This window comes from Varanus komodoensis, unplaced genomic scaffold (genome assembly GCF_004798865.1).
Source record: "Varanus komodoensis strain SLA01 unplaced genomic scaffold, ASM479886v1 scaffold28, whole genome shotgun sequence".
Taxonomy (NCBI): Eukaryota; Metazoa; Chordata; class Lepidosauria; order Squamata; family Varanidae; genus Varanus; species Varanus komodoensis.
The window spans coordinates 606,228-632,011 of record NW_025335727.1 but is presented as its reverse complement, the minus strand read 5'-3'; the positions used below and the strand labels follow the sequence as shown (position 1 = coordinate 632,011).

General features: G+C 52.4%; 1 protein-coding gene across 2 annotated transcripts in view; it reads left to right on the top strand.

Annotated features, from left to right (window-relative positions):
• The window catches only part of CLCN2 (chloride voltage-gated channel 2), a 72,014-nt gene that overhangs the window by 22,829 nt on the left and 23,401 nt on the right, over positions 1-25,784 (top strand). For both annotated transcript variants that reach the window (XM_044434630.1, XM_044434629.1), the window contains exons 2-6: positions 7,884-8,040; positions 21,997-22,128; positions 23,545-23,673; positions 24,472-24,605; positions 24,747-24,824. In XM_044434630.1, coding sequence (XP_044290565.1) covers positions 7,884-8,040; positions 21,997-22,128; positions 23,545-23,673; positions 24,472-24,605; positions 24,747-24,824 — 630 coding nt within the window. The remainder of the gene's footprint in view (positions 1-7,883; positions 8,041-21,996; positions 22,129-23,544; positions 23,674-24,471; positions 24,606-24,746; positions 24,825-25,784) is intronic.

Here is a 25,784-nt window from a genome sequence, read left to right as displayed (position 1 = left end):
CCATGTATTCCTTTGGCCAAGCCTCTAGTTCCCAAGCTATGCTGCAGGGCAGGCAAAATGTAGATCAGGATGTGTGGTTAGAGCTTTGCAGTACATAGAACAGAACAGAATAATGGAAGAGTAGTAGAATTGGAAGTTTTCAGCCGCCTGCAGTTTCCACATGGGGTCACCCATCCAGCTGCAGACCTGCACCTGTCCTGCTTAGCAAAGGTCATTTTCATGCTAGCTTGATGGCTAGCTATGCAGGCAGTCCTCCAAGGGTGTCTAACTTTAATAAGAGCAAGGGGACTTTGAACCACCACTGCCATTAGGCCTTCAGCTATTCACTTATCTCTCAGCCTCAGTGTCCTTTCTCTGCTGTGTTTATTGCCTCATGTAGCTGATTTGATCTCCTTTTGTTTTGAATTCTTGTATCTTGCTTTACATTGTATTTATTTTATATATCGTGTTAATGTATCTTGTAAACTCCCCTAAGAGCCTTTTACGGCTAAGTGGTGGTATAGACATTTCACACAACAACAACGCCAACAGTGAAATCGGAATACTAAGAGCAGTTTTTGACAGTGTCTTGCTTCAGCTCTGCTTGCCATTCAAAGGCCGTTTGAGAAGGTTGAGTTAGTTTTCTGGGAATTCATGTATCAGTTCAGGTATATCATGGGGTGAAGTAGAGAATTGATTCAGCCAGCTGTGCTGCTGTTTGAGGTCCATCTCTGGCTGGCGAACGCCAGTGTCCTAGCAAAATTTGAGAGCCAGTGTAGTGGTCAAGAGTTCAAGACAAGGACTCAGGAGATCTGGTTCTAGTCCCTGCTCAGCCATGGATCTCGCTGGGTTACCTGGGCCAGTCACAGACGTTCAGACTAACCTACCTCCCAAGGTTGTTGTTGTGAGGATAAAGTTGGGAGGAGGAGGAAGAGGAGGTAAGCTGCCTTGTATGTCTTGAAAGAAAAAAAGGCAGGGTATAAATAATAATAAATAAATAATCCCCAGTACATCCTGGAAGCCTGACCTCTCCAGCTGTACTTTGCCTGTATCAAGTTTAAGTATGTGAAATGAAGCAATCAATACAACTCCCGTGTTTTCCACCCACCTCCCCTTCTCTGCCCTTCCTCTGTTATTTCTCCTGTGTCAGCTTTAGATTATGCGCTCTCTTGGGGAAGGGATGTGTCCTTTTACACCAAGAGTGAGGGACCTTGTAGCATCCAGATTTAGACTACAACTCCCATCAGACCTGCCCATTGGCTGAGAGTGATGGGAGCTGAAGGGCCACAAAATTTCTCAGCTCTGTGTTTTATTCCAGAAGGTGCTATGCACGGTGATGGACTACATTAATTGATTGATTAATTGATTAATTAAGCCAACCTACCTTTGTGCCTTCACTTTCATTAAAGTCAGAAACCCTAAGAGGCCTCCTGCAAGCCTATAAGGAGAAGAAGGAAACCCATTCAGCTTACAGACAGTGTGGCATAGTGGTTAATTGCACAGGACTGGGACTCAGGCAACCTGGGTTCTAGTCCCTGCTCAGCCACAGAGCCAACTGGGTGACTCTGGACCAGCCACAGACTCTCAGCCCAACCTACCTTGCAGGGTTGTTGTTGTGGACATAAGATGGTGAAGAGGAGGAGGTAAGCCACGTTGAGTCCTTTAAAAAAGAAAAGGGTAGGATATAAACCCTAACAAACAAACTAATAAATTTGTTCTCAACTGGTCACTTGGTGCTCTATTTTTTCAGCACAGGTAACCAGGGGTGTGCCTGTTTACATGCTGGTGATCCTGAGCTGATGCTCTGTTCTTGGGTTGCACAATGTTAGGTACAAAAGTGTTGATGGCCAAGTCCAACGCCTCCGTCCTGGGCGGGAACACCCTGCAGGCACCCTGCTCTGCGTGCCCTGCATGGCACACGCTTGCTATTTTAAGGGTGTCAGGCTACGCGAGATATACCAGGGAGGCGTTCTTCCAGGTCAGCCGTCCTCAGCCTGGTGCCCCCTAGATGCTTCGGGCTGCAAGTCCATCACCCTGACCAATGGCCATGCTGCCCGGGGCTGATGGGAGTTGTCATCCTAAATTTCTGGAAGGCCCAGGTTGGAGGACGCTGTTCCTATTAGTCGGCACACAAGGGTGAAAGCTGATAACACCCAGCTACATGATTGCAGAAGTGATCTTCTGACCTGGTCCTATGCGGTAGGGCTTGCTCTTAAATGAATCCCACTGAGTTCCACGGGACTTACTCTGAAGTACCAGCAGGAAGTGCAGCCTAAATTAGAGCAGAATTTCCATGGGGAAACTTCCCCCATTTTTGGCCAACTTCTAGGCCTGAATTTCTATACACTCACATTTTTGGCTACCTCATACAGAAATGGCGCTCCCCCCTTAAACTGGTGGAGGAGAAAGCATTGCTCTTCACCAAACTTTTGGAATACTGGGAATTGCATGTCCCAGGGACCAACCGCTGGCCCATGTAGACCCTTGTGCTTTCAGGCAGGAGTTTTGCAACCCTTCCTGGAGATGCAGAGACTCCCAGGACCTCCAGCACACAAAGTCCGTGTCCTGCTGTTTGGTCCCTGCTTGTCTGTCTCTTCCCCTGCTGTCTGTCCCCAAACTGCAGTCTTCTGTTCTTTTCTCCGCTGCCTTGCCTTTCTGTGTTTGCGTCTCTCTGTGTGTATCCCAGAGTGTTTTTTCCAGCTGTTTTTCTTGCAAAATATGAACCAGGCAGGAGAAGGGATGGCCAGGAGTTGTCCTCAGTGCCCCTGGGTGCTGGATACGCAGGTAGGGTGGCTGGAGACCCTGAAAGCTGTGGCAGAAAATGGTTGCGACTCTTCATACTCGGGGCAAGGAGGGAAACACGAGAAACGGATCCAGCTGAGCTGGATCTAGTCTAGTGTTCTGGTTTGTGCGACACCCAGCCTGAAGCCTCTGGAAGACTGCAAAGAGGCAGTGAAGCCAACAGCCTTTCCCTGTTTGGTATACTGAGGTAGACTGCTGCCGATCATGGAGATCCACTTAGCAGTTGTGACCAGCATTGGTAAATTGATTCATCCTCTGCGAAATATGCCTCCTTTTTAAAAGCCATCTTAGCTTCCAAGGGAAACCGGCTCTCTCCTCTCCCTGAAAAATAAGAAATGGTACATGTCTCATGTCTGTCTATTGTTTTGTATTGTCCGTCTTGTCTGTGCACGTATGTCACGGGGTCTGAGCCACTCCGTGTGTGTGTGTGTGTGTGTACCATGTTCCAGGACAACCAGCACATGTGATGGTAAATGGACGGAGAGTGCACTGCTTCCTGTCTGGGGGTGCGATTCTTTTGAGTCCTTTAGAAATGGCAGGCATGGCCCTCGCCGTCCGACATGTAACTCTGAGATAGGATTGCAGGGACTTTGTGCCTTCATTTCTTGTGCCTCGCGCAGCCCACTGAGATCAGGGCTGGTAGTTGCTCTTTGTTGCTGTTAGTCGCAAAGTCGTGTCCGACCCATCGCGACCCCATGGGCAACACTCCTCCAGGCCCTCCTGTCCTCCACCATCGCCCAGAGTCCACCTAAGCTCACACCGGCTGCCTCAGTGACCCCATCCAGCCACCTCATCCTCTGCCGTCCCCGTCTTCTTTTGCCCTCAGTTGTTCCCAGCATCAGGCTCTTCTCCAGGGAGTCCTTCCTTCTCATTAGGTGGCCAAAGTATCTGAGTTTCATCTTCAGGATCTGGCCTTCCAAAGAGCAGTCAGGGTTGATCTCTTCTAGGACTGACCGGTTTGATCTCCTTGCTGCATGTCTGTTTGCAGAGGGGCAAAGCTTTTTCCTTGCTGAGCAGAACGATCTCCAACAGCCTCGGGCAGCAGCCGCTCAGGAATGAACACCTGCTGTGGTCACCTTCTGAGCCATTGCTCTCTGCTTCCAGTTGGAGAGCAAGCCCTTTGTTTCCCCAGGAGAAATCCGCACGGCCTTTACACTTCCTTCCACGCAAAGGTTGCTCCTCTCCCGGTGCCAAAATCGTCAGGCTTCTCGGGTTTGCTTTCACACAATGACGTCCCTCTGACTAAAACCTCCTGTTGTTCTCCCTCTGCCCCACACCCTCTCCCTGCCTTCCCTGCCAACTTTTCCCAGCTCTTTGGTATTCCAAGTCTGGGGAAGAGAGAAGGGAACGGAAGCCAGGCACTTGAACCCTTGGCAGGGCCTAAAAGGACAAGCTGAATGCAGCCACTGACCCCTCAGCGAGTCTTTCCTCTTCAGAGGCCTCCGCTGCAAGATACTGGAGACACGGGGGACCCCTGGATGCCATCTGGGGCAGCCCCTTTATCCCCAAGCCTTCCCAAAGAGATATAGCCACATGACTCAGCAGAGATAACAGGCCGAATTCACATTCTCGTTTTTATTGCTTTATTATACTAATTAAGCAGCTGATGTGAACACTTGGGAAGCTGGGGGTGGGGGGAGCAAAAGGCAGCAGCTCCGACAGACCTATCAAAACATCCTGGTTGCCAGGTGCAAAATCACTATCTCTGTGTTGGATCCATTATGTATATAAAATGGCATCCCCCCCACCTGACATGAGATGCAGGTTTTGGTACATCCTAGGAGGTAGCCTCCCCCCACCCCAAAAAAATCTTTAGAAAATAAAGAGAGACAATGGGAAGTGAGGCTGCCAAAGAGGAATGAGGACAGAGGATGTGCAGACCTCACTGGGCTTGTGGTGCTGTCAAGAAAGAGGGGCTGGGGGCGGGGGGGGAGACTGAAGCCCTGAACTCGGCACTGCAACTCTTTGCTGCAGCCTTTGCTAGGTGGGGTGCATATTTAGAAGCTTTCCAGGTTGGGATTTTCTGGCATGCAGAGAGCCAGTTGCCTCTTCTCACCTTTTCCCCAAAACTCAGCAGACCTTTGCCTGGCACCCGCTGGAACTGGGGACTCAGTGACATGCTTCGGCATCCCAGCCAGAAGCAGGACCCCAGCCAAAGGTGCATGCCCCCCCGCGTGAGCTGCGCATGTGCAGTGCACTGGCTGCGCATGTCCACGTGGCGCCCTTGGTCCCTTTCCATAAGCTTTGCACTGAGGGGCACGAGATGGGATGGATCAGAGGAGACCTACTGACCTGTGGTGTTCCACCCAAAGTGGGTTGGCCCCGGTCTGGTCTGGGGTGACTTTAACATTTGTAGGGTCTGTCAGGCACTTGTGGGCAGCTGTTAGCTGCAAGAGCTACATGGAACCTCCAGGGTCAGAGGCAGTCTATCTCTAACTCTTACTTGCCTGGGGCAGGAGGGAAAACAGAAGGTGACGCTCTTGTCCTCATGTTCTATTTCTGGGCTTTTGCAAGCTCTCGGGTTGGCTGCTGTGGATGGCCACTGGACCACAGAGCCGTGGTCTGATGTTAGGATGCGGAGACTTTGGGCACGATCCTGCGTTTCATCCCCGGAAATGGTGCTGCACAGCCGGCCGGTCTTTCCATGCCTATATTATTCCTCTCGGGGCCAAGACTGGAAGGACGCAGACTTTTCCAAGGCCACCTCGTGAGTTTATGGCTGAGGGCGGGTGCAAAGTCAAACCACCACCCTGGAAAGCCACCCGAGCGTTGTCTCGTCCGCCCCTGCCGCTCGGTGCAGGATGCGGCTGCTGCAACCTGGACAGAGGGCCGTGCAGCTGCTGCGGGAGAGCCTCCGGCACACCTCGCGGGCACTGGGGGCCCGTCTTGCCCTGACCCAGCCGCACGCGCGAGGCCATATGGCTGCTGGTGATGTCAGGCGGGCTGGGCGGCGCCGGCCGCCAGTGCCAGCAAGTCCCAGCTGGAAGCTCCGGCCCGCTTCCGGCCTCAGTGCTGGGAGAAGCTTTGCACTGGGAAACAATGGCTATTGATCACCCTCAGCCTCCTTATCTGCCTGGCATTGTTCTGATGGGGCTTTTATGTCTCCTGTGGGCTAGGAAGGAGCCCTGTGTTTGCTTTGCCTTGTCCGTCCCTGGGCCCAAACAGCGAAAGGCTGAGAAACATGGAAAGGAGCAGGGCTGGAGCTTAGGAGGGGATGGGCCGGCTGCTTCCCAGAACTGTTTTTCAGTTCATTCCGCACCCCGAGAGAAAGTCAAAGTTTCTAGTCCCTTTGCTTGTGGGTTAATTAAGGGGAAGCGTCGCAGCAACTTATGGAGAGGGAAACGTGTCCATATGCTAACCAGCTGCCCCTGAGTGGAAAAGCAGTGTGAAACTGACGAACAAAAGGGCATGCTTTTGTTCAGTTAAAGGCTTAATATTACTGGCGTAATTCAACAACTTTGCAGCTAGCGGGCTGCTGCTTTGGCATGGTGGGGGTCTTGGGGGGATCTCTGCACCATTTTCTGGTTGACTTGGCATGTGTGAGTGTGCATTCACAAGTGCACGTGCACCTGCCCCTCCCCCGTGCTTGCACTATTCGTCTCTAGTACCACCAGTGCCCCAACATGGGGCACAAGATCAGGACTTCTTGCTTTTCATTTCCAAATGGCTGGTCCATGCAGCACTAGCAGGTAAATCTTGCTGCTTTTTGCAGCTGGCGCTGGGAAAGCGGAGGAGAGCCAACACCTGGCTCTTGGCTTCGGGTGCAGGAGCTGCACCTGGCATTGGATGTGAGAGCCGCCCCCACCTGTGGGGGCTGCTCTGCCTGGCCATCGTCCGTCCCGCCATCCTTGGTTATGCAGAACTCGGGGCCGGAGTGAGACTGCGGAGAAAGCAGCGTCTCTCACAACCATGGCTGAAACATTGCGTTGGGTTTTGGTGAACGCCTCCCGGGCTCCTTTGGGTGCGTCTCTCAGGGTTGCCTATTTGGAACATGTGCACCAAGCAAAAACGAGGTGGCCAATCTGTGCTCAGAAATATTCCTGGTATTCGGACAAACGATTTTGGTCCGGAGACTAAAACAACAGATTGAATTGTCATATGTGCGGTTTTCCCCACTGGCTGGCTTGCAGCCCTGTGGGGAAAGAGCATAATGCGCTCTATGCGCTTCATTCCAGGAGACGGAACAAATCGATGCGGCCAGGGTTATTATGAAGCATCGGTGTAACAGCAGTGGGACTTTGGAAATGTACTGATTTCTGCTCCCAAGTCAGGGATGTGAAGTAAAAGCACCACTGAACATGTGCAGAGTGCACTACTTACACCTCTGAGAATGTGCAGCAGACTCTTGACTTTGGGGATAATGAGGCACATTTCCAGCCTTGCAGGGACATGTGGCTTTTACGCATTCCTACTCACACCTACAGTGGGAGTAGGCAGATCATTTGAGACCTACTGAACAATCTCTAGGTGGTTTTCAGTGGTTTGGCAAGTGTTGTTGTTATTACATTATATTTCTATACCGCCCGTAGCCGAAACTCTCTGGGAGGTTCACAACATTTAAGTCACCCATCCTGATTTCAACCAGGCCCGACCCTGCTTAGCTTCCAAGATCAGGCAGGGTCGGGCACTTCAGGCTATAGGCGGTGTTTCCTCCCTGTGATTTAGCAGGGAACAGAAAAAATGGCTGTTCCCACCTAAATGAGGCTGCTGAAAGGAAGAGAGCTTGCAGCACTCAGGAACGGGCTTCTGCGGGAAAGGGCTGTCAGCTCGGTTCACAGATTCCTAGGGCTCAGCATGTGTGTATCCAGAGGCACCCTTGCTTTTTAATGCTAAATGTGTGGGGTATTGCAAACACTGAGTGGATCTGAGGGGTCTAAAAAAAGCAAAGAAAACAGATCTCCCACGCTGGAAATTCTGGTGGGGATCTTGATTTTGCTGGACCAGTTTCTTCCCTCTTGCCATGTAGTTGAAAAGCACCGTATCTGCCGGTGGGGAGAGTGAGACTTTCGCTCCCGGGCCGGGACGTGCTCCTTCCCGTCGTTCACGCCAAGCCAGATCAGGCCGTGCCCTTGACCCTTGTGCGTTTTTGGTTCCCTCTCCAGATGTATGGCCGCTACACGCAGGACCTGGGAGCCTTTGCTAAGGACGAAGCGGCCCGCATCCGGCTGCAGCAGGAACGCTGGAGGCCGCACCCCAAAGAGCGCCTGCGCCCCTCTGAGTTGCTGGAGTACGACCACGGACGCTGCGCACGGTGCCGGAGTAAGTGGCGAAAACGTGCCTCGATTCCTGCGGCCGCTTTGCATGGAAGCAGCTGCGCATTGCGGGTTCCGGAGCTCCCACTAGCTCCCCAGAGCCGGACCAGGAGCACGGGGGCTCCTCTTTGGGAAGCCGTGGGTCCACTCATGTCCCATGGCTCGCTGCTTCGCATAAGTGTCAGGACATCACCAGCCTGGACCTTTTGCACGCACACAGATGCGTCTGTACCCTTAAGAAGACTCGCCATGCGACGTTGTGCTCGGTTGGTGTTTCTCGTGAGACGGACTGGGTTTTGTTGCGTCTCTTGCACACGCATTGTGGTGCTCAGTCGCTCTAGCAGGGGGTGAGCCAAAAGTCGACTGCGGTCCACTGGTTTGTCTCTAGGTGACTTGCATAAATCAGCAAGGGTTTTTGACTCCTACTTTAACAATGGCAAGTTAAAGTTCAGTCAGTTAAACCATGCTATAATTAGTTAAACTATAGCATGGTTGAGTTAGGTGGCTGCCAGTTTGGACCACCGAATTCCTATAGGGAAGGCTCTCCTTGGCTACTAGTCCTGATGGCTCTATGCTGCCTTCAGGATCGGAGACAGGATGCCCGTGGACAGCAGTTGCTGGGGAACATGGGTGGGAGGGTGCCACTGCACTCACATCCTGGTTATGAGCTCCCTGGCGGTCTCAGATTGGCCATTGCATGCACAGAAAGCTGGACCAGACGTACCTTGGGCCTGATCCAGTCTCGGCTCTTCTTACGTCCTCGTACTGTTACATTCAAAGCACCTGGCTTGCTTATTTTAGCCTCTCTGTTCCTCACCTGTAAAACATGAACATGGATGGGCTGCCTCTGGCCAGGACTTCCTGTCTCTGTCCCGGCCACTCTGGGGTCCACTTTACTGTAGACTTCTACTTTTTATCTCCAGCAACCCTCCATCACCTACTGCCTTCCAGATATTTGGGGCTACAACTCCCAGCATCCCCAGCCAATCTGGCCGTGCTGGCTGGGATTCACTGGGATTGTAGTCCGGTGCATTTGGAGGGCACCAAGTTGGAGAGGCTGGAATGGGAGCAGGACGTAAGCGACACTTTCCCCGCCGTCCTTTTCCCCGAGCTCTGAGCGCAGGGCCTTGGCTCTCCAATGAAGAAGCCAAGCTGAGCCACATGCTGAAGACCCTTTCCCTGCCCCTGTTCTCATGCTGCCCTCAGTGCATCACACCCAGCTTGCTTTGCACAGGTGCCCCCTTTCCTGCCCTCCCATCTCCACGGCTTCTCTCAGCTGCTTCTTCCGGTCTCCTCCACCTCCCCTTTCTCTGCCAGCCGCTGTCTTTTGCAGGAAACCCACCCAGCCCTCTCTAACAATAGGCAGGGTATTCATGACCGGAGCCTGGGCCTCTGGCACCATCCCTGGCATGGACGGGCATGCAAGCCCCTGAGCCAGCCGGGGATACAGTTTCTCACTGCTCCGTATTGGGCACTCGGAGGAGCCCAAGGTCAGAGAGCTGCTGCCGTATCTCTCCAGTCAGACGCTCCCCCTCAAAATCGCCAGCGGTCTCGGGCACTCTGGCTTGTCCATAAGGGGCATGTTCTTGGAAAAAAGGAGCTGTACATCCTTCGTCTCTGTTTCTTCCTTTGTTATGCTCCTGCACTGCCTAATAACCAAAGCACTCTGAGCACTTGAAACCCCAAAACACAACATGATGCAGCACAATTTAAAAGCGCAGAACTATCTTGTTTGAAACATCCCTGTTACGCCTGTGCGGGGACAGCTCTGCTCTGCTCTGGCCTGCCAGAAGATCAGGAGAACTTCCCTTGGGGGGCTTCCACTGTGGAGCAGAGAGGGAAGCCCCCCTCCTCATGGGACGCTGCAGGATCATGGGGCCATTGGAGCCGAGAAGGCTGGGAGTTGGCTCTGATCCGGCCACGGCGGGTCGCAAGCAGAGTAAGCGGCACGCCTCGAAAGTTACCCGCTCCCCAGGAGGACGAGTCTGGGTGTGTTGTTGGTTGCGTTCGTGGCACGTGCTGGGCGAACAAGTGCTTTCCAGTGCTCGTGCACTCAAGGCTGGGAGCTTCATGGGGCCAGAAAAACTCGCTCCGTGCCTGCAGTACCAGCAGGGATGGGCAAGGGAGTTCCCGGTTCTTTGATGCTGAGGCAGGATGAACAGAAAGTGGGTGGGTATCAACCGGTGGATCTGCACATTCAGGGTTTCAGGCTGGGGGCCAGGTTTGGCCCTCGGAGGGTCCCAGTCCGGTCTCCTTGGAGTCCTTCCTCCCTTCCTGCTACCACTGTTGCTGGTTTTCTGATGCAGTCTTTTCTCCATCCTACCTGTCCAAGGGTTTGGCCTCAAGCTGAAACATGCTGGCATTTTTGGCCCTCTCGCCATTGGAACGAGGCCCTTGAACATGTTACTGTAAGCCGTCCCAAGACGTTCTGTAGGGAACAGGATAGAAAGCTTTAAATAAATACATAAATGTTTCCAAAACGGAATTTGGCGCTTGGGCGGAGAAGGTTCTGCACCCTTGCGTGATGGGTAAGTAGATCAACAGAGGTTTCTCCCTTCCCAGTTGCTAAATGATAGCTGCTTTTGTGTCCCAGTTAGATCAGCTGCTGCACCTCCAGTCCATGAGCCCTGGTAAAAATACAGAGTGATTCCCAGTAGGGGCACTGTTGCAGAGTCCTACACACAGGGAGGCCTCCAGCCGTGCCCATGATTGTTTTCTAGTCCTCTTCAGAGAAATATTTTTAGTTTAAAGATTTGGAAAATACACGGATGGCAGGTTGTCCTTTCTGTTCCTCAACCTGCCACTGATCAGCTGCTGGGGGCAGGGATAGGAAGAGACAGAAGGAATTGCTTCTTGGCCCAGTCTCGTCTTCTGTCCACGCAGACAGTCCTTCTTTGGTGTCTCCAGCCCCACTCTATGCTTGCCATTTCTTTCCACCAGCCTCTTTCCAGGCATTCCTCTCTCCTTTCCATCCCTGCCTGCCTTCTCCTCACCCTTCCTAGCACCCGGCCTCGCTCTTGTTCTCTCACTCACCGCAGTTCCTCTTTCCCTCTCTGTTTCTCCCCTCTCCTAGTCTCTAGCCTTGCTTTTCATCCCCATTTCCCCGGTCCCTTTTCTTCCTCTTTCTTGCCCCCATAGAACTTCCTTCTGCTCTTCAGTCCCCAGCCCTGCTGTGCTTCAAGTTCTCTCATTTCTCAGACACAGACATGGAACGTCCTGGGCAGAGGCTGTGATGATGGAGGTGGAGTGCAAGCTGCGGAATGGGGTGGCTGAAGAAAACTTCTCTTTTTCTTTCGGGGATGGGGAAAGATTTGTGTGTATATTGGATCAGCAGAACAATCCTAGACAGGCCTCTTCCAGAGTAGTTCCGGTGGAGTTCCATGTACACATATTTTCTTGTATGCCTATTTCTGTGTTCCTGGGGAACCCAATAATCTAATGAGCTCTGACCAGTCCTTTTGCTGGCAGGCAGTTTCTTGAGTGACACACGGCTCAATCTTAGGCATTCCTAGACAGAGAAAAAGGCCTACAGGGGCCAGTGTCCTCCAGCCAACACATGCCTTTACTTGGCCTTTTCACTAGCCAGGCCTCAGTGGCAGCACTTCCATGATCAGCCAACCATATTGGCACCCCGGGAGCCATGTTGTGGTGGTGCCCACGGCGGTTTCCCAGATCCCCCAAAGTCCCCATGCTTCCAGGACGCTTATTGTTGCTACGTGCTGGCAAGTTGTCTCCGAATGAATGAAAGCCCCAAAAGGTGCCCTCCATGGCGGCCCCACCCAGCTCTTCCAAGTTCTAGGCTGCGGCTGCCTTGACGGAGCCCATCCATCCCGTATTCGGTCTTCCCTTTCATCTTCCGCCTTCGACTTTCCCCTTTCATGATGTCTCCCTATTATGACCACCTCCGTTTTGCCGTTTTTGCTCTCAGGGAAAGCTCCGGCTTGAGTTAATCTCTGTTGTGTCCTACCCAAGAAGCCTCCCCCATATATAGGATCAATATTTATTCAAGACTGGAACAAGTTAAAACAACACATTACAATATCTGCACACGACTCTACCATGCCCTACTTCCTGGGTTATATATAAGCCTTGTCTTGCAGAAGCAGATCCTTTAAAGAAACATAGCTAAACACCACCATCTAGGACCCTCTTGTTCATCTTCCTGTCAGGCCGACGTATTTGCAAAGCGCTCTTTCAGCATCATGGTTCGAATGCATCCATTTTCTACCTGTCAGCTTTCTCCTTTCTCACCCATCCTTTTGCGATTGGGAATACCATATAGTGCATGATCTTGGCCTTCATCTCCAGTAACACACCCTTACACGGCATTATTTTTCTACTTCCTTCATTGCCGCCTTGCAAATCTCAGTCTTGTTCAAATTTCTCAGAGCCGCAGTCTCCCTTTGAATCAGTGACTGAGCCGAGGTGTGCAAAATCTCCCACGATTTTGATTTCTTTGTTATTAACAATAAAGTTCTGTAATTCTTCTGTGGATATTATTTTTGTTTTCTTAATATTCGGCTGCAGTCCTGCTTTTGTACTTCCTTCTTTCACTCCTGTCAGGAGTCATTTCAAGTCATTGCTGCTTTCTGACAATAGTGAAAGGTGTCATCTGCATATCTTAAATTTATCATGTTTTCCTGCCAGGTTCCTCCTTCCTCCGATTCTAATCCAACTTTTCTTATGATATGTGCTACGGACCGAGTGAACAGAGAGAGCGATAAAATGCATCCTTTTCTGGCCTCTTTGTCAATGGGGACACCAGAAATAGATCCTGCCAGCCGGAAACCTGCGCATGTCTGTAGTAAACCTTCCCTTCTCATCCCAGAGGGATGGTTTTTGTAGTCCATTACTGCACAGCTAGGGGCCCAGGGCCCTAAAGTGGGTCCCAGTAGCTTTCCATCTCACCCACAGCGAACATCCTTGTCCCAAGAGCACCTCCTTGAAATGCAAGCGATACTGTTTCAGGAGCTGAAATTCAGGTAACTCACATGCTGCCCATAGCAGGTGCCAAATGAGGCTTTTGGCGAGTGCCCCCCCCCCCCCCCCGCTGTGTGTCAGTGCAGGGATGGGAAGCTCTTTCAGCCCCAGGACTGAATTTATTTATTGATTATTTGTTTGTTTGTTTATTTATTTAGGAGACTTCTATGCCGCCCCATTCGCCGAAGCCTCGAGGCGGCTCACATCCATAAATAAACTTCCATAAAATAATATAAATTAACAGTATAAATTAAGTCGCCCTGGCCAAAGAATAAAATGAATAAATACTATCAACAATTAAAATGACATTTGAATAAAAAGGTGAATTCCATCCCAGAAGCTCTTGGGGACCCCCCTCCAGTGGCAGGTGGGGCCAGAAGCAAAAGGGGTAGGGCTGAAATAGCAGCATCCTTTAGCTTAAAGCCTTATTGCCAGTAACTGGCCCTTTGGGGAGAAAACTCAACCTTCTCAAGCGATCGGTTGTCAGGGAAAGGTTGTGGGGTCCAGGGAAGAGGGTGCAGCCGCCTGGGAAATCTGGTTAGGGCCCCAAAGCAGACTCTGTTGGGTCTGCTGACTTGATGATCCAGTGGCTTGAGCACTATTAGGGACACGCAGCGCAGACCGTGATACGTTTACTCAGAAGTAAGTCTCACTGCATGCTGTGGCGCTTACTCTCATGTAAAGGATGCACCTTAAACTTGCATGCAGGCACAATGGCATTTATTTATGATCCCTATTTCTGTCATTCCTACCCCACCTGTTTTCCTAGGGTGGTGTACGGAGGGGGGGACACCCATTTTTATTTCTCTACAGCCCTGCGAGGTAGGTTAGGCTGACAGCGTACGGATTTGCACAGGTCTGCTTGCTGAGCTTTTGAACTCTGGAGAGAATGGATTCAAGTCCACTTCTCCGTGTACTGCAACCTTCAACCAAGTGCTTTCGATGTAAGCATTTTGTAAGATGTGAAACTCCTTTCAGCCTCGGAGCAGGGCCAGAGTTCACATCCCGGCAAGCCCTTGCACTTGGACAGTGTTGTCCTTCATTTTAAATTATGCTTTAATAACCTGGCTTTGTGGAGCGGAGGCGAGGGGGGTGTCCTCTTCTTCCTGAGCACGAGAGAGATTCTCGTAAAGCGTGCAGGGCCCTGTGTGCAAACAGGGAGCTTCATATAGCGAAGAGGACGGAGGCTCCAAGAACAGAAACAACATGTGTGCAGAAGAAACTGGCTATACATCAGGAAGCCTATAGAAATAGCAAAGTGTGCAAGAAATTGTCTGAGAGGACCAATGTGACACTGTATATCTGGAATGGGCAACTTCGGGGTTCTCTGGGCTACTAAACGTGACCACACTTAGGCTATTGTGTTCCGATCTGGTGGCCTTACCTGAAAAAGGACACTGTTGAGTGAGAAAGGCCACGGAAATGCTTAGGGGGGCCGGAACAGCTCCCTGTGAGGAGCAGCTACAACTACTGGGATGGTTTAGCTCAGAAAAAAGTGCGTTGGGGGGACATAGTAGAGGTGTTGAAAATAATGCATGGGATGGAGGAAGTGGAAGGGCAGGGATTTTTCCCTTTCCCCCAAAACACTTGAACTCAGGGCAGGGGGTAGCCATCCCACAAAGCTGATTGGTGGGAGATTCGGGACAGAGAAATTGAAGTCCTCCTTCACACAACACATGGAACTTGGGTGTAGTGAGGGCCCCCACTTCGAATGGCTGTCAAAGGCTTCTGGGTGAATTCATGGAAGAGGAGGAAGCTATCAAGGCCTGGCTAGCTACAGGCTACCTCCATTTCCAGAGACGGCATGTGCCTGCACGGACCATTCGCTGGGGGGCTTGGGCAGGCCTCGCACCCATCCTGCTGGAGGGATCCTGTGGGGCGCTGGTTTGCCTCGGCTGCAGGGCTGCAGGGACCTTTGCTCTGATCCAGCCTGGCTTTTCTTGAGTTCCAAAGTTCGAACTATTAAGAGGCTGCTCAAGGGAAGGGGAACGGTGCTGTAGCCCTGCAGCAGCGCTGCTAAGAATGTGGGGCTTACCCTTTAAACCGATACGTTATCAAGCCTTTTGGCCTAATCATGATCTTAATCTGCTCTTCCAGTCTGCAGTTGCCCCACCCACATTTGTACATGGCGCATTCCAGGAAGGACAAGACCGATCTGTCCCCTTTACGCACTTTTCCATCAGTGCAAACATCAAAAGGAGAGTTTGCAAGCTAGTACTTTACTTTTATTCCTCCAGTAGACAAGGGGCAACATGTCAAAAATTTCCTCCACCCCTTAAAACCGGAGGACTCCTCCAGCACGCAAATCTCGCTCTCGGCTCTCCAAGGTGGCCCCCACACCCTGGCTGAAGATCTCCCCTCACCATTCACGGGATCTGGCTGTTCTCAGTGCCTTAAAATAGTTCCCTTAGCAACTGCCGAGCGCACAGCTTGCATTGTTCTTGAGGCACATTCTCCGGTCGAATGTCGCCAGCTCCCCGGGGCAGCGGCTTGCACGGGGCTGCTCGGAGCGCCGCTGTCCCTGCGTGGCCCCGGGCGCGGCCACACGCTTTCCGCCCCTCGAGCCTCCGCGTTCTGTTGACCGAGGCACAATGAGTGTCGCTCCAGCCAGACAGCCTGTTTTCCTAACCCGACGTGCGTGCGTCCAGCGCTGCCTCCCTCCGGGCCCAGCTGTTGGCGGCGTGCGGCTAAGAAAGCAACAGGGCCAGAGGGCAGCAGCAGGCCTACCTGGCAGGGCCGGCGTGTGAGGCTGGCCTCGCAGCGAGCCGCGGGTGACCCAGGCAGAGGGTGCTGGAGCATGCGCGGGTGCCCTGGCTTTGCTCCTTCAACATTGCGTGGGCCGGCCAGCTGGCACCCCCCCCCGCCCCCTTAACGCTCCATCCAGAAAACTCAGGGCGGTGTCTTTTCATGTTGTATTGTTCCGTCTTGCAGTCCCCCATGCGATGAATGGCCCCGAATGCCTGCTCCGCTGCACAGAGCCAACCAGCCGGCCTTTCCCTCATATTTCCACTCGCTAGAGTGTGTGTGTGGGGGGGGGGGGGGTGGACCACAGGCCTGGAGACAAATCAAGCCCCCCACGACTCGCCCAGAGCCACATGCGGCCACTGCGTCTGACCCCACACCCTCATGTCCCTAACCCTCATTTATGGCTGCTGGGGAATTTCCTTCTCCCCTTTGTCCCCACCCTTGTACAGCAAGAATTGCAGCTAAACTCAGGGAAGCCCAGGGGGGGGGGCAGGTAAAATAGAATTCCTGGGAATTAAAAGGACCCGGCATGGTCCCCCGCTCCACCCTGGTTCTGCTTCTTCTCCGCTGGGCTTCCTGCAGCCGCACCTGCCATCCTTTCCTTTCCCTGCGGCCTTCGCCTGGATGCTTTCCTTCAAAAGATGTGCCCAGGGCTCGACGACACACTCACTAGCCACCATCCCATCCACAAGGGCTCCTTTCTGCAAGGCCGCGGGAGAGAAGCTGCCTCTCCGAGCTTCGTCTCCCTTCTAGCGCGCTTGAACTCGCAGCCCGTGCCTGCCCATTGACGGTCCTCTGAGACGGAGAGGTTTTGCCTGCTCTTCCTCCTCCGCTCCAAATCCCGGTCCTCTTCCCATCGTGTCACAGTTTATTTCGCAGATTTTGCAAACCACACTAGGCCCCCTCACCAGAGAGCAGATTCCTGGGAAGGGGAAACAAATGTTGATATCAGTTAATTCACTTATGTTCTATACCCCAAAGCCAGGTTTGTATTAATTTCCATTTCCTTTCCGGTGTGTCTCCTGCCCCCACCCCAACTTAATTCCCAAACTGCCGTCATCTTGGTTGCCCAGGTGGATGTTTATGCCAGGAGATGGGTGCCAAAAGCCAGTTTTCCCCAGACCATGCAACGACGCCTGATACCACCTTCGCTCTCCAACCCACCTTGGCAGGGACGGGTTGCCGGGCATTGCTCTGTGGTGGCATCAGCCGTTCTCAGAAGATCAGTCCCAGATTATGTTCCAGCCCTGTGGCTCTGCCTCGTCTCCTGCGCCTTTCCATATTTACATCCGGGGAGGCGGAGGAGGTCACGCAGAGCTTTGGCTGGAGGTGCCCTTGTCTTCTCGTTTCATCATCTGATCCCAAAAAGGCAGCTACAGAGGGTAACAATCAGGAATTTCTGAGATTTCGGGAATGGGGGGGGGGGTTGAACATCCTGAAACCTAAACCAAGTAAGATAGAAGTGCTGTGGGCTAGGATGACCGAAGGGAGGACATGCAGCTTGTCCAGGGAGCAGGTTTCTCACCCTGGAAGGGCCAAGGGGGCGGCTGAGGATACTCTGTGGCCCACCACGTCTTTGGGTGCACCCCGGGGGTGGCTAAGGGGTGGCCTTTCCAGGCATAGATTGGCTCATCAGCCGTAGCCACCTTTTCTTTTTGCAAGCCGCTGCACATAAAAGCAGTATTACTTAGCCTTGCCTGAGCCGGTGGCATGTCAGTGTGCCAGCTACAAATCCCATCGCCTCCATCATGTTTGGCCGTTGGACTACAGTTCCTACCATCCCCAGCCAAGTGCATCGTGGAAGTGGAGAAGGCTCCATGCTAACTGGGAATGATAGACATGGTAGCCCAGCACATCCTGGGGATGCCGGGTTGGGGAACCTTGGGCACTCCTCTGGTTCCTCTGTTTCTAAGAACATAAGCAAAGCCAGGCTGGATCCGGCCCAAGTTCCATCCAGTCCAGCACTCTGTACACGCGGTGGCAAGCCAGCTGTCCACTGGATCCTTCCAGCAGGATGGGATGGGTGCAAGGCCTCCCTCTGACTATCTGTCATTCTCTTCTCTGTGACCCAGTTGCTTTGAGAACAGGGAATTTAAACCACAGACTGAGCTCCAATCGGTTCCTTTGTCCCTTGATAAAGCTGGAGGTAGGGGTGAGGTGGGAGGCAGACCCAGCTGCGAATCTTGGCACTGAAGGTACAGAACGCTTTGTCGTTTTCTTCCTTATCTTTGCAGCAACCTTGTTGAAGTAGGTTAAGCACAGAAACAAGAAAGCTAAAACCTTCACCCGTTTTGCAGTTGTGGAGCAAAAGGGAGACGCTGTCTTTGCAGGAACAGCCAAGAAAAGCGTGGGCATCTGTACCAGGCATCTCGGGGCAGTTGCCAGGGGCCTGCCGCTTTTGCAAGGTCCACCGCTGGTTCTCGCTCGGGCCACCTTTCATTCCTCCCCTGCCCCCCACCGAACTTAGGACTCCAACCAGCACTGGGCAGCTAAGCATTTGCATTTCCCACCATGCCCTGAGGTAGCATCACTTCTGAACATTGCCCTCTTGGGCGGCTGCCATCCCGTGCCAGGGCCCACTAATGGAAGCAGCATTGCCAGCATTGCTGTTGTCGGGCCCTCTTCAGACTTGGAGCCATTCTGTGTGCCTCAAGGATGGCTTGAGCGCTCCTGCGTGGAGCCCTCCCATGGCCATTTGGCTGTGCACTAGTCAGACTTCATCTGCCGTAGCCTTCCAGTTCTGGGAGCCACGCTTTAAGTCGGATCTGGGCATGGTTCCAGGAAGGGCGATCCGGATGGCTGGCAGTAGGGAAAACAAATCCTACGGGGAAAGTTTGAGAGATCCTGGCATGTTTAGCTGGGAGAAGAGAAGATGGAAGAGGAGGGTTACGAGCATGCATCGGATCTCTGAAGACAACTGCACAGGAGAGTTGGGACAGGAGTAGATTTCAGTCGAACGACTGAGCAAGAGGAGCATTTTGACCGTGGAACCTGGGAAAGGTGGGCAGCATTTGGGGGTGTCGAAGGAGCAAAGACTCTTTGCTGCAGACTTTCAAGCAGAGGTGAGCAGCTGGTGGTTGGTTTCATAAATACAAATTCCACCCTGCTCCCAGACAGCGTATGAATTACACATAAGAGCCCAAGTCTGGGACTCAGGTGATCCGGGTTCAAGTCCCTGCTTGGCCACCGAGCCAGCTGGGTGACTCTGGGCCAGTCACAGGCTCTCAGCCCAGCCTACCTCACAGGGTTCTTGTTGAGGGGATAAGACTGAAAGCAGCAGGAGGAGAATGAGGTGGGCCACTTTGCATTTGATATAAGAAAAAAGCAGGATATAAATCTTGCACAGAACTAAAATAAATATAGCCAGTTTATATATATTAAAATATGATTCAAAACATAGCATGAGAACAGGTAAGTTAAAAACACATTTAAAAGTGCAACACTGGATAAAATAAACAGCATGGAAGCTATTGAAAAACACTTTGACAACAGACCAGCTTATATCTGGTTTCACCCTGGAAGGTGGCATTGAAGGCAGTTTCGAAAGATAGATGGATAATAATCCCTTTGCCTTCTCGTGGAAGGACAGCAGAGAGAGCCAACCTAGCGTCTCTTGGCAGGGACCTCCAGAACCTGGGAGCAGTCACCAAGAAGGCCTTGCTTCCTGTCTGCACCACGCATGTCCTTTATGGTGGTGCGACCGAGAGGAGAACTTGCTACAAGGAGCATTAAGAGCTGAGCAAGAGAAGACAGTCTGGACTGTTGGGAGAAGCTGTCAAGCCAAGATTTCCTCTGTCAAGTGGGAATAGGAGAGAATTTTGAACTATGAGACCACAAGGCTCCTTCCATCTCTGAGATTCCATCAGAGAGCAGGAATGGAAAAGAAAAGAAAAATAAGTGTATGTTTTGGGAGCAGTCCAACAAGTGTCTTTTAACCCCGGCTGCATCACGGAGCTCTTCCAATTTGCTTAGGTGATCTTGAGATGGGAGTCTTTTCACTATAGTTCACGTAGTCCTGAAATAAACTTCTTAAAGGAGCTTTCTTAACACTTCGGAGCCCATGTTTTGATGAAAGGCGCCCCTGTAGGGACTGTGTGATGCTGCATCTGTTATGGGGGTACACTCTCCTCTGTGGGGAGCCACATGTGCATGTCTTGTACATTGTCGTGGGGGAAAGAGCACTGGGATGGGGCCCAAAGGTAGCTAAGCTTTTGTGCAAGCCAGGTTGCGTAATCGAGGGGCGCTTGTGCGCATGTCTGTGTGGTTATGTAACCGGAGTCTGTGCAGAATTCCAAATCGCTGTCATGGAGCCTTGTGTCCCATTTGGCCCACGCAAGTTTCCCTCTCATGCGAATGTATTGTTCGCACTGACCCAACGCTTTATTTTTGGCTTCGAAACGCAGTTTCTCGTTCAAGCTCATTCATGGTTTGTGCTGGGCAGCCTGGCGGCTTTGCCATCTCTTCTGAGGCAACAGTTCCTTCCCTGTTTTGAATAGCTACTGTCACCCCAGTCAAAGCCATTTTGTTTTCCAAAATGATTCTTAAAGAATAAATAAAGCAGAGCTCGCTCCCACCCACCCCCAGCAAAAGTAATCAGTGATTCTATAGACACGAAGGGAGCTGCTTCGACGTTGCGTGACTTTGTACATCGCTCCAGTGATTTACAACCCTGCTTATGCATGGTGTGGCCTTCCCCAGCCTGCCTGCCTCAGGATGTGTTGGAACACAACTCCCTTCACCCCAAGACAGCCATGGTCCCTGCCGTGCATCCATGTTCCAGAATGGTTTTTTGTAGCTGCTTCTGGTTGCATAGAAGAGGTTCCCCTCTGTGCCTGCTTGCTCACTTGCATCGACCCTTGTCCAGCCAGCTGGGGGCTTGTGAACCATGGGGTTGTCTTTGCCTTATCTGGGGCTGGGGCTGCTGGGTAGCCTGAGCGGCACAGGTCAGAGGCTTCATGGAGCCAGTGCGGTTCAGTGGATGTTTACATGAGCAGAGCTTTGGAAGACCCGAGTTCCAGTCTAGCAAGTCTTCTGCCACAGACTTGCATGCAGCTGGGCAAGGCAAAGGCTTATATGCCATCTGCGAAATGCAACCGCGCTCTGTAAAACGGAGCGTGGCCAACTGCACTCCGCTAACTGGAGACAGTATTTATATCATGCGTCTAGTGCTGTCGCAGCACCCAGGGTGGCGTGGCAAAAATTCAGATTGCAACAGAAATCCCTAATATCAATAAAACAACAAAACAACAAAGCGAAATGCTGCGGATCAAACACAAATAAAAACCCAAACACCCTGCGGAGATCAGTCCACTAAGAAGATGTTAACATATCTCAGCCTAGCAGGCCAAATGCTGCTGGAATCTTTTAAAAAATACCTTCAATGGAGAGATCAAGAGAGAAGGCAGAAAGGAGCCCCCAAAGCAGCAAGTTCCACCATCTGCCCGTGGCTAGAACAAAGGACCCCCTGGTCTCCACACCGGGCCTCACAATACGAAAAAGAATGTCCCGTGCAGGTCACAGGATTGTAGGAAGGAGGGAGACAAGCCCTCAGCCAGCGCTGGCCTAAGCTGTCTAGGACCCAAGATGTCCACCTACTTTCTGCCCAGGGGACGAGTTCCATTTCGGAGAAGCTGTTAGGAGCCGCATTCCAGTGGGGGATGAGCTGCAAGCCAAAGGGGTGTGATGAAAAATCCTGAGACTATCCACAATTTTTCGCTTAAGCTCCTACTGCCAGTATCTGAGCCTTCAGAGAGGCATTTGGAACAGGGTCTGAGGGAGGGAACTGCAAAGAAGCAGACAGTCCACCACTGGATCGATGGCCAGGGGAAGGCGGTGGGGAGGCGCAGAAGGCCAGAGTTGCCCTGGGGCTGGAGGTGCTGCACCCTGATTTAGAGCTTTCAAGGCCATAACCAGAACTTGGAAACAAACTGGAAGCCAGCGCCACTGCTGGAAAAGAGGCAGAGGGCGATTCCGTGGCTGAACGGTGGCCCAAGAAGAAGGCAGGCGGACTTCCTTTGTGTCCGCTGGAAAGGCAGCCTCAGGTTGCCCTCACGCACCTGGCATGCTTGTCTTCTGCCACATCCAGGTACTCCAACATTTGCTGTGCAGAAGAATAGTTGCCCTGGACTTGCAGCCCTGTAGTTTTCCCCTTGCCCACATTCTTGCCCCCAGCTCCCGTGCCCCTCCCCGGTGCCCCACACTCTCTGTCCCTGACGTGCTCCCATCTCTCTTCTTGCAGTCTGCACCGTACGATGCCAAAAGTTCCTCATCTCCAAAGTGGGCGAAGACTGGATCTTCCTCATCCTGCTGGGGTTACTTATGGCTCTGGTGAGCTGGGCCATGGACTACGCCATAGCTATCTGCTTGCAAGGTATGGAAAGTGCTGATTGTCGCACTGGAGTACGGGAGAAGGGGGGCAGTCCCGCCCATAATTTGGGGGCCCAGCTGGTTAAAGACGATCACAGGACGGGTGGGTGTGTGGGAAGGCTTTGAAGGGAAAGAGAAGCAGCATCTTCTGGGGGTGTCCTGGGGGCGGGGGGATCCCAGGCAGATGGTACAGATGAAGGAACCTTTTGAGCAAAACTGATCCAGGGAGTACAAATTTTCTTCGGTCTCCTCACCATTTCGTTCTCACATCGTTCCTGTGAGGTAGGCTAGGCTGAGAGACAGAGACTAGTCCAGAGTCACCTGGTGGCCTGTGCCCAGCCCTTGGCTCCCGTTAGGGTCAAGCCATGGAGTCCTGTTTGGAGCCAGTTACCTCTCTTACGCAAATTAGGGACACACGAGCCTTGCCCTGGCTACGGACTGGACCCTAGCTATGACTGGACCCAGAATATGGTCTGAAGGCACATCAGGCATCCACTCTGTTGAAGCTAAGCAGATCTGGGGCTGGCCTGAGCTTGGAGGGGAGACCACCAGGGAAGCAGAAGCAGCCACTGTGAATTCCACAAGGGGAGAACGGCAGGATATAAATAAATAAACGAACAGATAGTGACAACCAGAAGAGACAAATGTCCCAGGCAGGCTTTGCGTAACACAGTACCTCGTAAGGTTCAGTTCGTCCCCTGGGTTAGCGCATCATGGAAGAGCGTTGTCATGAAACTGGTCCCATCCGCTACTGCCCACCCTTTTCAAGCCGAGTAGGCTCCCAAGTCCCCCCCCCACAAGGTGGGTCTTCCCATGGGTCACCCCCCCTTGTTGCAAGGCTGCTTAAACCCTTGGTTACCCCGCCCCCTTTCCATCTGATGCTCAGCTCTTGGGATGCGCATCCCCACCCCATCCTCCTCTTACGGGGAGCCTTAGGATCCTCGTGGGATGCGCATCCCCACCCGTTCAGAAGACCCAGCTTGGCGGCTGGATTTTGACCTCTGTGCCCCTGCGCTTCTGGTTGGCCTTCTGCTCCCATGCCCTTGGCGCATGGCCAACACCTTCCCCCTCCGGGTCTGCATTGGAATCGGTCCCCGTGTCTTCCTGGAGCGTGTCCACAGGGGGGATCCAGCCCAGGGAGCCCCATCACCAGACTTGACCCTTGCTTTCCTGAGCCCTGGTCTGACCACTGCATCTAAGCACTAACCCACGCCGGCTCCCGTGGATTATGGGTTATGAAGGGCACACATTACCTGGAAGCTCCTTGAGTTTGGCTGGCGGAAAGCATGAAGAAAACAGAAAACACAGCAGAAAACATGAAGGGCGACTGCCCACTGAGAAGGTCTCTCTTGTACACCTTTATGCACGCGCTCTCTCTCTCTCTCTCGCTCTCTCATTCTTGATCTGTGTCTCTGTGCAGCCCAGAAGTGGATGTATGGCGGACTGGATGCCAATATCTTCTTGCAGTACATGGCCTGGGTCACCTATCCGGTTGTACTCATCACTTTCTCGGCTGGGTTCACCCAGATCTTGGCTCCGCAGGCTGTGGGTAAGTACTGGGAAACAGGGCGGCCCCTGTCCTGCTTAAGATCTCTCCCCCAAGTTATATGGGACTGGCTGGTGGGGAGTCTCTGCGAGCCGACCCTTCTCTGCGGTAGGCCTGGGGAAGCTTCCCAAAGGGGTGTTCCTTTCTGCAGGCATCTCCACAATGGACGCTCACCTTTTCTGTCTTTTTTGGAAGAGGGAAAGGCACGATGGAAGGGGCTCCATTGTAGCAAAACACAAGCATGTGTTGCTGTGTGAGTTCCTACGATTGTGCTACCAAAACTGGAATTGGCCAGAAAATTCCTCTTCCTAAGCATCCAGGTGGGAGAGCAGGGAATAATTTTGAAGACGTGAGCCTCTAGCCCAGGGATGGACGCAGCTCTGCCCGTTGCTTTCTAGACTGGCCCCTGCCACAGTGAAAAACTGGGAATTTTCACCACATATCAGAGGCAAACCACCATGGAAGCTTGTATTGCATGCTAAATTTGTCCTGCTGGAGCTTCCATAGCAGCTTCACCCATTTCTTGCCACATGCAAGCCCGGGAAAAGCCTTATAAAATCTTGCAAAGCCCATGGAAGGCTAAGCAGAATTTTGCCCGGTGGTCCATGGGGCAGCCTCTTCATCATCATTCCTTGCTCCTCTCTAGGACTAGCAGGAGCAACATCCCAGAAGGCACATGTCTTGCAGCGTTTCTCCAACTGCCAGCATGCAGATCAATTAAAATGGACTGACAGGCTGAAATGTAATGGGTAGATCTGTTAGTGAGGGATCCCCCCTTTCTCTTTCTCTCTCTCTCTCCAGGCTCTGGCATCCCCGAAATGAAGACCATTTTGCGGGGCGTGGTGCTGAAGGAATACTTGACCCTCAAGACCTTTGTGGCCAAGGTGATCGGCCTGACATGCGCCCTGGGCAGCGGGATGCCTTTGGGTAAAGAGGTAAGGGCCCCCGGTGGCTGCACTGTACTTCAGTGATGCCTGGGGTCTGAGAATATCTTGGAGGGAGAGCTCTGAGGAGGGGAGGTTTCCTCCTGCCCTGTGTCCATAAGACTAACCCCTTCCTCTCCCTTTCTCGCTCAGGGACCTTTCGTCCACATAGCCAGCATGTGTGCTGCTCTTCTCAGCAAGTTCCTCTCCCTCTTTGGTGGTATCTATGAGGTGAGCACTTGGTGGGCAGAGTTCCAGGCAGGTACAGGAAGCTTGGGGGGGGGGTGCTGAGTGGGAGAGGCATGGGCAAGGAGCACAAGGAACCTGGCACGATGCGGCAGGCAGCAGCCCTGCTCAGATTCTAGTCCACGGGGTGTCCTTAAGTCAGCCATTCCATCTTTCCCTCAGTCTTCCAATCTGCAGAATGGGGATAGTTAGTGCACATCTGTCTGACACGGTTCTTGCAAAGATTCCTCCAAGACTGGATGAATGAAGCTTCTTGGCCCTTAAGGAAAGTGCTACAGGATCTGTTGTGTTTGCTAGAAATGCTGAGAGCCAGGGGAACGTCATATACCCATCCTAAGTGCTCCATTCTTGGCACAATCCAAAGTGTCAGTTTTGCCCAGCCAGGTGTGAATTTGAACCTGGAGAAGAATCTTGCCACCTATTCATTACCCTGAGGGCCAAAGTTCCATTTATGTTTTAAAAGAAGTTTTTAGCCCTTGTGCCCTGAAAAGGAACACTGAAATCACAGAAGCCAGGTTTGTTGGGAGGTAAAGGCCAAAATAATTTTCTAGTATTATTATTGCATTTATATCTCGTCCTTTTTCCTCCTCTGAGGAACCCAAGGAAGCTTATATTTTCCATGTTCTGTAGCCTAAAGTCTATATTCTTTTGAGATCCACTGTGGTGTGGTGGTTAGAGTGTTGATGCTCAGTCCAAAGATGCTCAGTGAGCTCCATGGCAGAGTTTGGACCAGAACCAGGTTCGCCACATCCTGGTCCAAGACTCTGACCACTTGCCACCCCAACTGTCTGCATCACACTGGCTAGAGGACGAGGTGTAAGTGTCCAGCTTGGCTGCTTGAGTCCCCGTGGTTCGCCATAGGCAGGGGTTCCCATGGGAAGAGGATTTTCCCATGGCTCCCAATGGCCCTAGACTCTTGTAAGCACTTGCAAAAACTGTGTAACA